Source organism: Sesamum indicum, linkage group LG4 (assembly GCF_026168435.1).
Source record: "Sesamum indicum cultivar Baizhima isolate 11 linkage group LG4, ASM2616843v1, whole genome shotgun sequence".
Classification (NCBI taxonomy): Eukaryota; Viridiplantae; Streptophyta; class Magnoliopsida; order Lamiales; family Pedaliaceae; genus Sesamum; species Sesamum indicum.
Window position 1 is genome coordinate 12,483,687 of NC_142660.1, and position 12,319 is coordinate 12,496,005.

General features: G+C 35.4%; 2 protein-coding genes across 4 annotated transcripts; both read right to left on the minus strand.

Annotated features, from left to right (window-relative positions):
* Positions 1 to 1,531: 1,531 nt before the first annotated feature.
* WRKY27 (WRKY DNA-binding protein 27) lies at positions 1,532 to 3,488 on the minus strand. 2 transcript variants are annotated; one of them, XM_011077789.3, is made up of 4 exons: positions 2,663 to 3,474; positions 2,466 to 2,579; positions 2,085 to 2,263; positions 1,532 to 1,979 (listed from the first exon to the last, which is right to left on the minus strand). In XM_011077789.3, the coding sequence occupies exons 1-4, from the start codon at positions 3,118 to 3,120 to the stop codon at positions 1,720 to 1,722; spliced, it is 1,011 nt and encodes a 336-aa protein (XP_011076091.1). In that variant the 5' UTR covers positions 3,121 to 3,474; the 3' UTR covers positions 1,532 to 1,719. The 2 variants fall into 2 exon arrangements, with proteins under 2 accessions (XP_011076091.1, XP_020548861.1); XM_020693202.2 differs by having other exon boundaries at positions 1,532 to 2,263; positions 2,663 to 3,488.
* A 3,172-nt stretch (positions 3,489 to 6,660) lies between these two features.
* Positions 6,661 to 11,835, minus strand: LOC105160424 (Tic22-like family protein). Of its 2 annotated transcripts, none has more exons than XM_011077790.3 (9): positions 11,276 to 11,835; positions 10,407 to 10,501; positions 9,964 to 10,043; positions 9,391 to 9,432; positions 9,149 to 9,276; positions 8,264 to 8,444; positions 7,758 to 7,936; positions 7,297 to 7,524; positions 6,661 to 7,196 (listed from the first exon to the last, which is right to left on the minus strand). In XM_011077790.3, the coding sequence occupies exons 1-9, from the start codon at positions 11,710 to 11,712 to the stop codon at positions 6,890 to 6,892; spliced, it is 1,677 nt and encodes a 558-aa protein (XP_011076092.1). In that variant the 5' UTR covers positions 11,713 to 11,835; the 3' UTR covers positions 6,661 to 6,889. The 2 variants fall into 2 exon arrangements, with proteins under 2 accessions (XP_011076092.1, XP_020549242.1); XM_020693583.2 differs by having other exon boundaries at positions 9,964 to 10,026; positions 11,276 to 11,417.
* Between the last annotated feature and the right edge of the window lie 484 nt (positions 11,836 to 12,319).

A 12,319-nucleotide genomic window follows, 5' to 3' on the forward strand; every position in this document is an offset into this window, starting at 1 on the left:
TCAACTACAAAATACCTAACTTATTAAACTTTATAAATTTTATATTAACTGATAAATTATTATTTTTTAATATAATATATTGATTTATATATTTTATTCTTATATATAATATACTTTAAAATATGAAAAAATTAATTATTATATACATCCAAAAACAGCATACCACAAGCGCTAGTTTTACTTTAAAAGTTTTAGCAAGAAATTCATTGCTTGTCATCAATTCTTTATGAGTTTTCTACATTCACAATGGTTATTGTGTTATATTTTTTATGTAATCGAATCAAAACTCTTTTTTCTTTTTTTTTTTAATTTTAAAATTCAAGTCAACCAATATATATTGGATGAAGATGGAGAATATTTCAACAGTGTGGTAAAGGATCATCTTACAATAAATGTTAAAACAATCTCCATATAATTGATGGGTCGCACCTTCTTTTCTACATTTAATTACCTCTTATCCAAGTAATTATTAACCAACACTTGATAATTAGATCCATATTTTATTCAATTGAGACACTAAATACATCAACGAACACAATAAGGTCTAAAATCGAGACCCCATGATCTTTAATTTCTAAAATCATTGAAACGCGCTATATGCTTATGGTGTTCTACTACATAGTAGATATTGATGATTGATAAAAATAATTATAATTATGTTATTTTATTTAATAACAGTTGATCGTTTTAAATTTACTAATTGAAATTATATTAAACAACACAGAATAAATTATACTATTGATGTTATTATATTTTATATAATTGATCATTTTTATTAAGCCGCTTATTGCATTATAATATTTTGCAACGCTAATATTGCATGACCATATATATTTTAGTGCAATATGAAAAATATTATTTGTCTAATATTAGACAGTATAGATATATCATTTTGGGACGTCTAGGAAATGATTATTGCATGTCCTACAATTAAATTATATACACTATCTTTATTCGAGATTCATTAATATATATATATAGGATTAAAATCAGTGACAAAGAAAATAGAAAGATTTCTTTTCCTTGTTCTTTGTACTTACCAAAAAGAGTTGAGATTCAAATTCTTTCTTCCCCTTAGTTTCCTTAATTCAAAGGACATAATTCAGAATCCCGTACGTCTACTTTTAATAGTAGTATTTAAATATTTCTTGATATTGAAAAATTAATATGCTTAATTAATATTAATAAAGAATATAATAATGAATTAAATCTTATTAAAAATAAAGTAGAATTTAAGAGTATTATTATTTTAGTTTTTACACACGCATCAGAACGTGTTTGAATGTCTATATTAATATGATTATACTCCACGTTAATCATGGTCGTGAATCGTGAACCGCCGAGCAAATTTGGAGCAATCATAGTCTACTGATGATATTAATTTTAAATAAGAAATTTAATTAATTATTTCAATTAATAAATAATATATATAATTATATTTTGAAGGTGGCAAATAATTAATTGGTGCGAGAATTAATGCTTGTTAATTCCAATTTCCACCCCTTAATTATTCTATCTGTACAGACCAAAATATAAACTCTAGGCTTATATTAATACCTAATATTACAAATTATATAAGTTCTAATAATAAATTATTCAAAAGAAATTAAAAAAAGAAGATCAAGAAATGTTGGTGGAGAGGGTTGATATTCCTTGATGCTTTGTTCCATCTCTTGCATAGGAAGGAAGGGTTATAAGCCCATCTTCTCCGGCGACTGATCAGCTTCCTCCTCCGCCATTGAAGTTGGAAGCTTTAGCGGATGAGCTGGTGGGCGTCCACGGCGGTGATGATAGTAAGCCACTTGAAAACAAGTCCCCGCCACCACTCGAGTGATCAGAATCTTGAAATCCTTTGAACATATCTTCGTCATCATTCATCAAGTCATTTGGGATCACAATAACATTCTCATCGTCCTCATCTCCGCCTCCGTCGTCCTCCTCGGCCATCTCCACGTCGTCGTTCTGCGCTGCAGCTTCACCTTCCATTAATGGACTACACGGTGAGAAAGTCGAGCCAGATGCAGTTGAAGAAGAAGAGACGGAACCCTTTTGAAACAAAAGCGCATAACTTTCAATGTTATTACTTTTTGAAGCGGCGGAGAATTTGCTGCGTGTGCTTCCGGCGAGTGAGCTCCGGTGAGCTGGCCGTGGATGAGTGTGTTCTCCGGTGTATGAGACTACGAAAATCCCCGGATCATTTGGGCTGCGCTCCACCTGTTTCCTGGCGGCGCAGCCTTTAGATGTGCTGCACCGGTAGTAGTTTCTGGTTGAAATAATAAAGAATAAAGGGAAAAGTTTTAAACTCTTGTCATTCAAGAACACCTTTTTTTTTTTGTTTTTGGCTTTTTTCTTTTAAAAAAAAATAATCAAAGTCCAAGGCAAGATGAGAAGATTTCCTAGGTAAGAAGGATCTATTCCCATTTATTAAAATTAATTAAAATATGTGAAGAAGGCAAAGAGACAACCTTGGATATGGAGATCCTTTTATGGGCTTTTGACCGTATTTTCGCCATGCCCATGAATCAGCGGAGAGTTCTTCTTGTGTCATTTGACGGACCATTTTCATCTGCTGGTTTTTCCTGTAAGATGATTAAGCCATATTATTACAGCTTTTTTCAGAAGAATCTTTGCAAGAATTAAGAGAAAAGAGAAAAATTATTACCTTCTTCGCTGTCGGATGGGCTGAGGATTTGCTGCTGGAAAGCTGTGATGAGAAGGAGAAGCAAGTGTAGGATTCTTGAACTGTATGCTTTCTTGAGTTTGCATATTCATCTGGAGCAGTGGTGGTTGTATTTGCGCAATTTCTCGATGGGGTTGAAACACTTGGACCGCCGGGACGGGGACTGTGGCAGTATCAACGCCGGATGAAGAGGTGGCGGGAGGTGGAGCGTCAAGGCAGAATTCTTGGTAGATTTCTTGCAAACCCTGGAAAGGGTCGTTCCTGTCGTCTATGAGGCCAGGAAAATCAAATGAGTCTTGATGAACCTCATGGAAATTAGGCGTAGAGGAAAAACTGGGAAAAGGGTTGTTAGCAGTGGTGGTGGTGGTAGTGTCTGTGGAGGTGGTGGTCACGGCGGCGCAGCCTCTCACCACCGCATGGAGATCCCAGTCATCATCCATCGGAACCACAAACAAATTAAATAAAACGTCCTATTCTGTGTTATTGCTGATCAATTGCCACTGTCTTTCTCTGGTTGGAGCATATTTGCTTGATGCGAGAGAGACAGAGATGGAGGGCCCGAGGACGGCGCTGACTTTTGTAAGCAAATAACAATATACTATGTGTGTGTGTGTTTGGTGTGTGAGTTTTACTGTATGCATATATATAAAGAAATGGATCGAGAGAGAGAGAGAGAGAGAGGGTGGAGCACTGTCTTGGAGTTGATATTTTTTGCCTTTTTATCATTTTGCTGCAAGATTTGTTAATCATTCATGCACAAGAAAATTCAAAGGTTTTTTGCCCCCACACCCCTATACAAGGGTAAAAGAGCAAGTAGTGGCTTCTAGGGTTTTCATGGTTCAGAATCTCTCTTTTGAGAAAATGAACCCTCCTTTTACCATTGACTTTTGGGAAATGTCAAAAGGGGGTGGGGGGTGGGGTGGGGGGAGGGCATTCTTGTCATTTTGGTCAACCAATAAGGTTGTATGTATATTGCTTTCACTATAGGCACTAGCATTCTCACATATTCTTTTTGCTCTTTGTTTGGATGGTGCCCATCTTTTCATTCACACAATGCATATATAGTGGCCAATAGGAATATATGGATGGTTTCAATGTTTAGGAACTAGTTTGTGTGGTCAAGTTTGGTCCAATTCCAGACATATACATACACACCTAATTTTATTCGAATCTTAGGAAAATAACAGCACGTACGTACGTGTACGTGTGTGCTTGTCCCTTGAGATTAATCACCAAATTACATACATTATTACATCTATATATCTTAGTACTATAGACACTTACAATGATCTCATCTATACTTTATACCATGAAAAATAATGTCCGGAGAGAATCAATTACACCACAAGATTTGGAAACAATTACACCCTTTTCACCGCTTTACTCGACAGGCTTTGTTTTTATTTTTTAGCTGCTCGACGTACTAGTAAAAAAAAATTATTATTATTTATATTTATAACGGCTATCATCATGATAAAAAATTATTATTAATTATGTTTAAATAAGATCGATGCAAAAGTTTATTCATGATGAAAAATATTTCTGGTCATGATAATGAGCATAGCAAATGAAGATCTATGACAAATATTTTAACTACATTCATAAAAGCCACGGTCAACAACCATTGTATGGTAGTAGTCAATGACTATTTACAACAGTTATTTATTTTTAACTAGCTACGGTTAGATTTCATATTTCTTATAGTGACAGCAATAAAAAGTTGCTCGTATTTCCACAAAATGCATACTTTATTATGTTTTACAATATAGAAAAAATTGTATTTTCAATCCCACAGAATAAAAGATATATTCCACTTTTGGTCCCACAATTTACAAGCTTAACACATTTGGTCCCATATGCTAAAAAGTTGTAGTACTTTTTTCCCAAATACTACGAACTTTTAGTCTGTGACTCAAATGTGCTAATTATGTAAACTGTGGAACAAAAAATATAATTTTCCCGACATTATCTTTATCTTTGATTTTCTATCTCGAAAAACCAAAAAAAAAAATTACTTAAAAATATGAAACAGCAAACAAAGCTTATATGCTGACTTGTACTCTTTTTTCTTTTGTTTTCTAGACTAGTCTTTGTAAGAGCATAAATAGATGTGAAGGAAGAAAGAATAAAGGCATAGGAGATGGTTGGGAAGTGGACATCCTAAGCCCACGCCCTAATATGAAGCGTACATAAATAACTTTAGTGAGAAGGCATCTTTTCCATGATGGGTAGATATGGAATTTAATGCCTGGAATCACTCATTCGTCTTAGGTTCTGCAATCTGCATCCCTTTTTGCTCTTCACTCTAAACCCATTTATGATTTTTTTCTATTTTTAGTCTTCCTCTATATTCTTTTCAAACTCCAAAATGATATAACTTATACACTACTTAATTATTATTAGAGATCCAATCATGTGAATCTTCTTGTATTTATTTCTTGATATTCTAATTAATATTTCAAATTATTCAATATAAAAGTTTAAATTATTCAATATAATTATGATACGTCCTCTTCACGATAATTTTATTAAAAAATTAATTAACATTTTAATATCTTAAATACCTAGGAGAGGGGTCTTAAGAGTTAAGACACACACAAATTACACATAACTTGTTTAACATTGGGTAAGGGTACTGTGGCATCTCCAATGTAGCTAGCTAGTAGCTACTCTTCTCATCTGTTGTACTAGTTTTGTCCTTAGTGTCAAAGTAGTCTTCCTAGAGGTCCAACTCTCAAATCATTATGAATGAGAAGATAGTCCAAGAATCATAGATTGCTTAAAAAATATAAACACATAGACTCATAAATTAGAAATGAGGGATTATGTATTAGTGGGGGTTAAGTATGAATCATGACCATTACATTTTATCAGCAATGATAATTAAGCCCAGTGGATAATGAATTCACATTCACATGATTCATACAGTCTAATATTTTAGGACACAACATCTTGTGTTTATATAGAGATCCTAATGGAGTGTGTGTGCATGATTCAGACTTCAGAGAGATGGGAGGCATGTAGGAGAGTGAATGTGGATTGTGGGATTGGGAGGAGGACATGCAGACAAATGACAGTGAAAAAGTGAAGTAGCTAATAATACCTTACAAATTGAAATAATTCTTTTTTAAAAACAAAAAAATGAATAACAAAACCCCATTTTCCAACTTTTTCCTCTTTAGTTTCCATCAATCAATCTTCTTTACCTTTCCCCATTCCCATTCCCATATCAACTTGGAGAAAGATATTAAATGGATCACTACCCATCACTTTTTTTTATGGTGTGGGCCCATCCATACTCCATACTATTGCCCCCACCAATTTATATCTGTGTGACTCTGTGTATATATATCATGTGTGTGTGTCTGTCTTTGTTCACCTAAACAGTTGGTCTCCCGACTCTTGCCACACCCCTAAACCCCTTCTCAAGGAAAAGTAAGAGGAGTACAGGGTGGGCATATGGGTGGTTTAAATCCGGATCCTAATAGGAAAGGTTTAGTTCCGGATTCAAAATGGGACTATTGAACGTTCCAACTAAAATATTAATTCAAATTAAATTTAAATTAATTATATAACAAGTAAAAAATATTTACGATACAATCAGAATATCATTTTAAAAAAATGATCAATCACTTGCTTTATAATAAATTTATTTCAACAAAACTTAATTTAGGTAAGAATTGATATTGCATTTGCTGTTGCCTAATATGGAATGGTTCATAAATCAAAGTCATATTTTCCAATTCCTAGTTGGAGTCGGGTCAAAGTCGCATCAGAGTCCATCTCCCAGTGGGAAAAAAAGATTAAGTCAACAAAGCAACCATAGAGCTTAATGTCAGATAGTGATGTTCATCACTTGTCAGTGCTGCTTAAGCATATCTTCAAGAGCCTTAATCAGAATCTACAAGTGCCTAATCCAAAGATTTTATCCATCATACTATCACCCCAAAAGTAATAAAGCGCATAAAAGGAATACAATATGCAAATCTAAATATGAAATTATGTGAAAAAGTAAAACTATTTTCATTGACAGAGGATCTTCTTCTTCAAGACTCATCCGCTTTCAGCTATATGCCTAACCATGGTGGAACTAAAGCATGTGGCCTAATCAAGTAGGTATCATGACTCATCATATTGATTTACAGCTTTTAATTTGATTTTTGGACAAAACTAAGGTGAAAAAATAAAGAGTAAATAAATAACACGACTCTAGTGTGATCCTCCCCGAACCCATCGAGCTGAGCCAGTTTTTGATACATTAGAATAATAGTCACCAACATTGGCCACGAATAGTGGATCCCTCTCATCAATCATGTATTTGTTACTAGTAGAGCCAGCTTGATTTACCTGGTCCACCTTTTCTAGTTCTTTCGTCAAATCATCCATTGTCTTCTTTAGGGTGGCTTTGCTCATCTTCCCTGGCTCTCCAGTCGAGATACCAATCATGGTAATCTTGGGGAGGAACGGAGATTGTTGCACATCTTGTCCTCTACGTTGCATGGGAGAATTTGCGTCTCTGCAATGGCAAGTGTATCAACTCATTACCAAGACAATGCTTTTAAGTCATGATAATCTTTACGAAAAATCTTTTCTGATAAAAGGTTGCTGGTGAAAACCTTGTGTTCGAAAGGTCCTGCTGCTTTTCTGGCTGCCTCAACCAAGGATGACTAAGCCAATCCCCAAAAGGGAACTGGAAATTCGACATCCATCCCTGTCTATCATGAGTATTATCCTTCCTTACAGTCTCTAAAGTGCCAGGTTTCTGAACTTCAGCGACTTCTCCAAATTCTGAGTTTGAAATAAAACGAGATGGATTTTGGGCTCTCAGAAATGAAGCTGCACTCCTGCAATAGGAGATATTACAATGAATCTACAGAAATAGGCATATGCATGTGCTTATATGGATTCTGGAAATATCAAACACATCAAAACCTAGTCCACAAATGAAAACATATGTAGTTCCCCACTCCCATTGTATGTATTGCTTAACAAAGCAAATGACTACTTCATTCCTCTGCTAGATCCACTTGATCTAATTTTGAATTGATGTAATAAAAGTCAAAAGTTTAGGAAGTACTTTCTCTCAAATGAGTCAACCATATATGGAAATTTGGGTTGAATTCCAGTGACTTTGCGCAACCATCTATTCCCCAGAAGAACCCTGTCGACGGCATACAGAAGCTGGATCTCAGCAGCCTTTGACACAATGCTCAATGGTATACCTGGATGACCCATTTCATCCAGCATTTCCTGAACCTATCAAGCAGCAGCAGTAAACAGATGGACCCTTCAGTCAATTGTACTGCGGAGGAAAACCTCCATGTGTACATTTGAATTGATGAAAATTGTTCCAATATTGACTGCAAGCATTTCGTTTACTATGTGTTGAGAGTGCACGCTGTTGTATTTTAAACCCAGAAATTAGCATATCTCCTGTGTTACATCATTTTGAGCTTACTCTTGCTATATGATATTACAGGAGAATCTATTTTATTTCTTATTTCGCCAAATTCGGGTATTGTAATTGGTTTCATGGTTATACTTGCAAAGCAAATGAGCAACAGCAGACGGATGGATTTGCACCTCTGGAGGATCCCACATGCTTTCTCCCATCTCCTCAACAGCTTCTGTTGTGAGGCTATCATCAACAACATCTCGCCGACGTTCAAAATGCCGTGTCTCAATTAATGAATGGAAATGTTGGTCTACAGATTCTTCGAGAATGTTGTCTAGCATGTTTTTGTCAAAAAAGTAAGGAGTATACCTGATAAAGCGCCAATATCACAAGTTTCAGAAAGAAAGAAAGAAATGAACTGATTGTGCAAGAAATGTGAAAGACAAATTGCACACAAGTTAAAAAAAGCAAATAGTCCCTAGATCCCCCACAAAATCACACAATTCATCAACTAGATTTACCCTCTACATTATTATTAGAAAGAATTTAGATTGCCCATTCACTTTATTTTGAATTTGAAACTTCATTATATGCCATTGCTTTGTCATGTCAATTTACCTTAGGGATAATGACAAAGTCAGATAAAGAGCAGTTTGAGTTCATTGTCATGTATATTTGGAGAGTATATAAACTGTGAAAATCTTGTGAGAAACTGATATTAAGAGTAGATGTGACACAATTCCATTAAAAAGGAACATTCAAGGCATCATAAATACATTTTTAGTTCCGTAAGGGACAAAGGTGAAGATGGGCAAAAATGAAAGAAAATGAGAGGGAAGGAACGAACATCATTTCACTTGCCAAACTATTAGAGAGTTGAATGAAAATCTATCCAAATTTCCTGCTATCTATATCCTCTAGTGATCAAATTAAGGTTACCAACAAGACAACCATGGCCTACCAGAAATTCCTAGAGAGGGATTAACAAAGTACAAGAAAATGTATACTCTATGTCCTACCAAGAAAATACTAGCAGATGCTTCCATTATAACAAAATGCAGTATATAACTCACCACTTGATGCCATCCTTTGTTGCTATAGCAATATCCAAGTTTTGAGCACTAAAAACAGGAACTCCGTCCACTTTCTTTTTCCCATCACCGTGAGGCAAGGTCTTTAGAAGTTTGTTGGCTTCCTTTACCTGCAAGCAGCAAATAATGGAATTCATTTTCATTGCAGGAAATAAGTACCTAAACTTAGGTGCTTTAAAGGTTTTATAAATGTTTTGAGGAAGAGCTTGTGGCTGGTGTCTAACCTGTTTTTCATTCGGAACAAATTGAAATAACTCCGGCTTCTCCTGCATTGCGCATGTCGTATAAGCAATTACTCCAAATAGGTTGGATTTACAAGCTTTAGAAACAAACATGTAATTGAGGAGCAATATGGATAAGTTCATGAAAATATAAATCTATACCTTGCTCATTGAGAATGCAGCATAAAGGAATGCGAACTCAATTTCCCAACAAGTAGTAACTTGCAGGAAATATCATTAGCACTCAAAATTACGCGTTTAGTTACTTTGTCCTCACTTTTTGCAGATTTTGGCCAATCAACTAGTTGCATTTTCTACATCATGTATCAAATTGAGGAAATGAAAACAAATTCCTGTTTTGTGGTTCCATAATTATATAGTCACATATGATTAATATGCTACACAAGAAGTTAGTTAACCACTACGTATATGCATAGATAGAGCTCCACATGGTTGCTTGCTATAATTCAAGGGAAGTAGCATTGCGATCTCAGGAAGCAACATTGAAACAACATCAGTTGCAATTCAAAGCATCAGACAATAAAGATCAACCACAGAAGCTGAGCAAGCTAGTACCTTAAAATGCTCGTATGCAATATCAAGACGGCATGCACCAACAACACCGCTGGGTATATTGAGCTGTTTTACATAAGAAACTGGAGTATTATGAGTTAGAAAGTTCGTCGTCTCAACCCTACATCCAAGTTCACACATTTCCATCTAGAAAAGAGGAAATCACAAGAAGTGATAGCAACGAAAAATTAAAAATGAATGAAGCACCAAATGCAATGAAATCATGCAACTAAATAACATAGTAAATCTTTCAACCAAACTTAAGACCTGGTTCAACCAAACATGAACATCTAAAAAAGAAGTTAAATCGCTCATGTTGTTTCAATAGCCAATCTTTTTATCAAGCAAGTGGATGATACAATCCATTATGGAAACGGCTAGGAGAGAATGTTTTATAGAAAAACAAAATTAAGTGAAGATTGAGAGGTCATGCTATTAACTCATACCAGCATCACCCAGATCCATGAAGAAACGGAATACAGGGCCATTCCTTTCACTCTTAGTAACTGCCGCAAACATCTTCTTCAGCCACTCTGGTGTTCTGTCAATACAAGAAAATAATAGGACAGGTAAGTAGATAAATAGCATCATTATAAAAATATAAGAAATGTGCTCACACAAAAAAATAGGAAAGAAGCAACTTCGCATAGGAAACAAAACATTCAGCCTCAGTTTAATGCCGATACCACCACCAAGAAAACAAATTACAACAATAAATTAAATGAAGACTGCACAGCCATTCTGATAATAGGAAATTCTCAGTATGCTGTGAATCTGCATTCAAGATTAGAAAAATAGAGTGGCTGATACTTCTGCAATTGCTGCATAATCAGGTGCATGACTTTTGGATCAATCAAGCTGCTCTTGAATCAAAATCATCAACTATAATTGTCAATCATATTTCGGGAACTGGCTCAACATGCATTCCCAATCAACAACACTAATTCATATTCTCGTGCCTCATTCAGCTCCCCAGATAAAAATTTAACTCCCTCGAATACGCAACCTTGAAATTTGCCATATCAATTTCTTCCAATAAATTTGCAAGGGCGACCTCCAATATCCTAATTTCAATTCAAAACTAAACCTAAAAACGTAGTAGTATTAACTTGAAAGGGGACAAAAACATTCTAGCAACAGCTCCACATGTTCACTACCACAGAGTAACAAATCCGCTCAGTTTTCCTACGTAGCGAAAATATTCTATAAACAACTAAACCAAAGCCTTAATGCGTAACAAAGTCATGAAAGCAAATAAGTTAACGGGGTAGATAAAGATTACTGGAGTTCTATGCACTGAAACGGAACTCAATACCTTTTAGATAGAAAAGGGATATCAAAATGAGTGGATACGGCCATTAAACCAGTCCCGGAAAGGTCACACATGCTGAAAACTTGGCCCACAAATGCAGGTCCACCGCCTTTCCCGGTCGAAATCCGAACCGTGGAGGGGAACCCAGAACCAGGTTCTGTAGAAGGCATGCTTTTGATTGATGAGGACGAGGAAGACGGGGGAGTTCTTGACCGAGCTGAGGGAATTGAGTCGGGCTGTCCTGACTCGGACGGGGAAGCAAGTGAGAGGACCGAGTCCCGGTGGGGGAGAGGGAGTTGGATTCTTGAAGAGGTTGGAGACGGAGATGGTGGTTTTGGGTTGAGGAAAGAGGATAGATTGGTGGAGGCGGTGTGGAGGAAGCGAGAAAAGTGGGTGGCTGGATGGTGGCGGCGGTGGCGATGGTCAGCGGCGGAGGCCATAAGATGATGAGATATAGAGCGAAACGAATAACTGGTTGTTTCAGTAAAAATCCTTATTTATCTATTTCCACGTGAGAGAAAAATAACATATAAAATCGCGGTTGTCTCGATGCGATCTTCTCTATAGGGTCGTTCAGCGACGCCCACGCCGGAGTCTCCCTCATCGACTACAAGTTGGTTTTATTACCGTAAATTATATGAATTCATTTTTAAAGTTTTGTATATCAACTTAGAAATATAATTTTATAAAATATATATATTATCGTGTAAGATTGTGTTTTAATTAATTTTCTACTGAAAAGACATCACAGGGTACATATTGAATGGCAATGTGTTGATGTTTTTAGGCATATGCACTATATGTAATGTTTTTTCGATAGAAAATCAATAAAAAAAATGATCATATATTGCAAAGTGCAAATTTTACAAAGTTGAAATGGTAGATTGACAAATATATATATATATATAGATGATAATGTGTAAAAAGGCACATAATTCGGATTACAAAAATATATTTACCTTTTTATTTATTACTAGTCATATGATTACATCGTTTACGCATGTATATAATAAATAATTTTTTACTGTATAAAATATATAAATTAGT

Excerpts from the sequence above, each read along its gene's own strand:
- WRKY27 (XM_020693202.2), bottom strand. The coding sequence starts at position 3,120 with ATGGATGATGACTGGGATCTCCATGCGGTGGTGAGAGGCTGCGCCGCC. Across the intron at positions 2,580-2,662 it reads CCCATCCGACAGCGAAGAAG|GAAAAACCAGCAGATGAAAA; the intron begins GTAATAATTTTT and ends ATCATCTTACAG. Across the intron at positions 2,264-2,465 it reads AAAGGATCTCCATATCCAAG|AAACTACTACCGGTGCAGCA; the intron begins GTTGTCTCTTTG and ends TATTTCAACCAG.
- LOC105160424 (XM_011077790.3), bottom strand. The coding sequence starts at position 11,712 with ATGGCCTCCGCCGCTGACCATCGCCACCGCCGCCACCATCCAGCCACC. Across the intron at positions 10,044-10,406 it reads CATGGATCTGGGTGATGCTG|TTTCTTATGTAAAACAGCTC; the intron begins GTATGAGTTAAT and ends ATAATACTCCAG. Across the intron at positions 7,197-7,296 it reads CAGGACCTTTCGAACACAAG|AGACGCAAATTCTCCCATGC; the intron begins GTTTTCACCAGC and ends TTGCCATTGCAG.